The sequence below is a fragment of the Phanerochaete carnosa genome, assembly GCF_000300595.1.
Source record: "Phanerochaete carnosa HHB-10118-sp unplaced genomic scaffold PHACAscaffold_499, whole genome shotgun sequence".
Lineage (NCBI taxonomy): Eukaryota > Fungi > Basidiomycota > Agaricomycetes > Polyporales > Phanerochaetaceae > Phanerochaete > Phanerochaete carnosa.
Window position 1 is genome coordinate 1 of NW_006768126.1, and position 3,278 is coordinate 3,278.

General features: G+C 62.3%; 2 protein-coding genes across 2 annotated transcripts; one reads left to right on the forward strand and one right to left on the reverse strand.

The window, feature by feature from the left end:
- Positions 1 to 71: 71 nt before the first annotated feature.
- PHACADRAFT_202705 (uncharacterized protein) lies at positions 72 to 446 on the forward strand (the record flags this gene model as incomplete). The annotated part of the gene is made up of 1 exon (XM_007402858.1): positions 72 to 446. The coding sequence occupies one exon, from the start codon at positions 72 to 74 to the stop codon at positions 444 to 446; it is 375 nt and encodes a 124-aa protein (XP_007402920.1).
- Positions 447 to 562: 116 nt separating this feature from the next.
- PHACADRAFT_108784 (uncharacterized protein) lies at positions 563 to 2,088 on the reverse strand (the record flags this gene model as incomplete). Its single annotated transcript, XM_007402859.1, has 4 exons — positions 563 to 761; positions 820 to 980; positions 1,046 to 1,602; positions 1,656 to 2,088. 4 exons carry the CDS (start codon positions 2,086 to 2,088, stop codon positions 563 to 565), a joined length of 1,350 nt encoding a protein of 449 aa, XP_007402921.1.
- Positions 2,089 to 3,278: the final 1,190 nt, after the last annotated feature.

A 3,278-nucleotide genomic window follows, 5' to 3' on the forward strand; every position in this document is an offset into this window, starting at 1 on the left:
CAAATCTCAAATCATTTGAGTACCCGGACGATTATCTTTTGAAGCTCAAGGGAATCATTCACGACGAAGAAATGAAGCACCCAGCTTCATCGGACGAAAACAACGACCGCTGCCTCATGGTCATTAAGCGTGGCCGCGCCACTGGCCTAACCATTGGCCGTGCCAACGAAATCTGCTCCTATGTCCGCGAAGGCTACTCTAAGTATGGCGTTTACGGGACTTCAAAAGAATGGACGATTATCCCGTGCGACTCCAAGCATGGCCCCTTCTCGCTCGCGGGCGACTCAGGCTCTGTCATCGTCGACGGCCAAGGACGCATTGGCGGCGTCCTTACTGGCGGTACTGGCTTCGCAGATCCGTCAGATATTACTTACGCCACGCCTATTAGTTTTATCCTTGACAGAATGCAATTCCACGGGCTCTCCAAGCCCAACGTCGACTTCTGACCTTGCCTAGAGTGTAGTCTCGCTATCGCAGCCTCTTGTTTACTTCTCCTTGGACATTGTCACCTCAATACTTGTACAGTAAATCCTGCATAATTCAACTTCGGCGCATGACACGATCAAGTCATTTTCGAGATGACGAACAACTCGCCGCTAGAGTCGCTGCTCACGAACAGCCGTCCGTCGTCCGCGAAGGCGAGGCCGACCGGACGGATGCACGTGCCGGGGCAGCTGGTGAGGTTGGTCGCCTGTGCGAGGAAGGTGTACCCGGTCTGCGACGAAGGCGGCGCCGAGGGCTGTAGCCCGCTGAACGGCACCCTGGTGAGTCGAGCGTCGTCGTCAGTGCACCACGCAAGACATCTCCGACACGAGGGACACTTGCCTGACGACCCCGTAACCCGTGGGCGGCGTCCGGTCAAAGCTGCCGTGGAAGGACACGAACGCGTCGCCGGCCCAGGACGCAGGCAAGGCCGGCGTCGCGTCGTGCTCCGTGCCGGCGGGGAGGAAAAACTTGATGTCCAGCGGGACGGAGTGTGCCTATAAAGAAAGCAGTTAGCGTCGAAGTCCTCATGTCAAGAGATAGCAGGCAGCGAGCTGCTCACCTGGAAAGACAGTCTAGGCGGCACGTTATCCTCTGGGTTCTGGCAGAAGGCGTCGCCTCTCTGCGGCTCAAGCTCCAAACTGAACTGTTCACCTGTCTTGAAGCCGAGGAACTGCGGGTCCCCGACAGGGTCTGCGTTCGGGTTCCACAGCGTCGTGCAGTCCGGGAAGCCGTAGAACCGGTTGACACTCCCAGGTTCTGCGGCGGCGGCGTCGACGAACTCGAGCTCGTCGGCCGGGTTGTCGTTCACGAACGTGGGCGTGAGGCCCGTCGTGTTGTCGATGCTCGCACCGTTCTCAACGACCCACAGGTTCGACGAGTGCGGCGGGAGGAAGGCGAGCCCTGCGGGGTTGCGGATCCCGAACGCGAGGAGCGTGCCCGCGAAGAAGTCCTGGGGTGACGCACTGCGAGTGGAGGGCAGGGCGAAGCGCCGCACCTGCGAACGCCCCGAGGACGCGTTCCGCGCGGAGGGGTCGATGTTCGCCGCGGGTGCGCTGGAGACGAGGATGTGGGTCGCGTTGGTGCTCGGGAAGAGGAGGATCGGGCGGGTGGTGAGTTCTAAACTCGTCTCAGCACAACAGGTTCCGGCAGCGTTCAGTGGACAGACGCACCTCCGTCGGGCGGGACACCATTCACGACGACCTCGGGCTCGCCGGTGACCCGCCGCGCAGCGGTGTCGTACGCGAACCGGAGCACCTCGCCAGACGTGCTGACGTACAGCCGCGCGCCGTCGACCTGTATGCCCTGCGTCAGGTTCGCGTTCTGCAGGACGACCGACCGGAGCCAGCCGTCGCAGCCGGGCGCATCTTCGACAAACGCGGTGACGCCGAGTCCACGCTCGACGACAAGGAGGGCCCCTGCGCCGTCGAACACGATGCCGCGCGGGGTCGCGAGGCCGGCAAAGATGGGTGTCGCGGCGAGGCCGGAGGCTGTGGTGACGGGCGAGCGGAACGCGAGTGCGCCGTGCGGAGTGCACTGTGCGTGAACAAGCGTCGCAGACGTCACCAGCTGGAGCACGGCTAGCAGTGCAGTGTACGATACCATGGTGCGGTCCCCGGTGTGGTGCTTACGCAACGCAAGGTTTGCGTGGCTTCCAACCGCGGCCGTTCGGCGGCAGATCGCGTCCTCGGATGCATGCCGCCCGAGCATCCTAGGAAACTGGGCCCGTGCCTACTTGCATGTGCGCGAGGCCACATATGCGGCAGGAGCGAAGGTTCAGCGAGCCACGTTTGCGAGGGCCCAGGAACGTTGCAGGGTCACCAGCGTGTCCGGGAAAGCCTATGTCGCTGATCCGCGAGAGCGAATGCTCGAAAAGTTCGAATTCGACGAGCCCCGCCGTGAGGTCATCTCGCGATCGTGCGCCGCGAGCGTGTCACCGACGAGGAACCTCGCGAAACGCGTTGTTGAGGATCCTCGGACCCTGCGCGGTGTTATTCGGGTGTACCGTCGAAGTGCTCGGCCCGAGAAGCAAGTTGCGGTCGCAGTACAGGGCATCCGCCCAGAGCGGCGGTCCATACTCCTTATCAGAGGTTGAAGCTGAAGGCCTGCGGGATCACGCCGGAGAAAGTAATATTGTATACAACGGAGCCTTGAGTGGGGCATATGAACCCTGTGTGTCGCATCTTCAGATTTTGCTTGCTTGCTTGCGAGCTCGAAGTTGATGAGATGCAGGCGCTTTCCTTTATCATCGGTTTCTTCGGCGCTTCAGGGTAGGTCGCATCAAAGTGAACAAGCAGGACACATTACAGATCTCGCATAATTGTGCTGCCATACTCAGGAAGCCAACTGCGCAGAGCCTGCGGACCTGAAGCCTCCAAGGGATCGCGCCGCTGCGGACCGCGCACGCATGAGCGCACGGGCGCGGCGAGTTCGTTTCCCCGAAAGGCAGGCCCTACCCGCGTAGGCCCCAGGCGTAATGCAGCGTCATGCGCTACACGCACGCACGCACGGGAACCACGCGGGCCCGGCGGCGGCGGAGGCCCATCCACACCAACACGGTCCAGTGCGCCGTTGTTCTTGGAGGGCAACGTCAGGGGGCGTGGCTTGGCTTCTGTGACACGCCGCCGCCTCGCGGGCAGGCCCCTGCACAGCCCCCAGCCCGCCTAGCCAAAGGACCCAATCGCCATTCCGCCGCACTAGCAGCGAGCGGGATTCTCGTCGTCGTCGTTGGCTTGGCGACGACACACACGCCGCACGCGTGTCGTGTCGTGTCGTGTCGCGTGCGCATCTGTCCT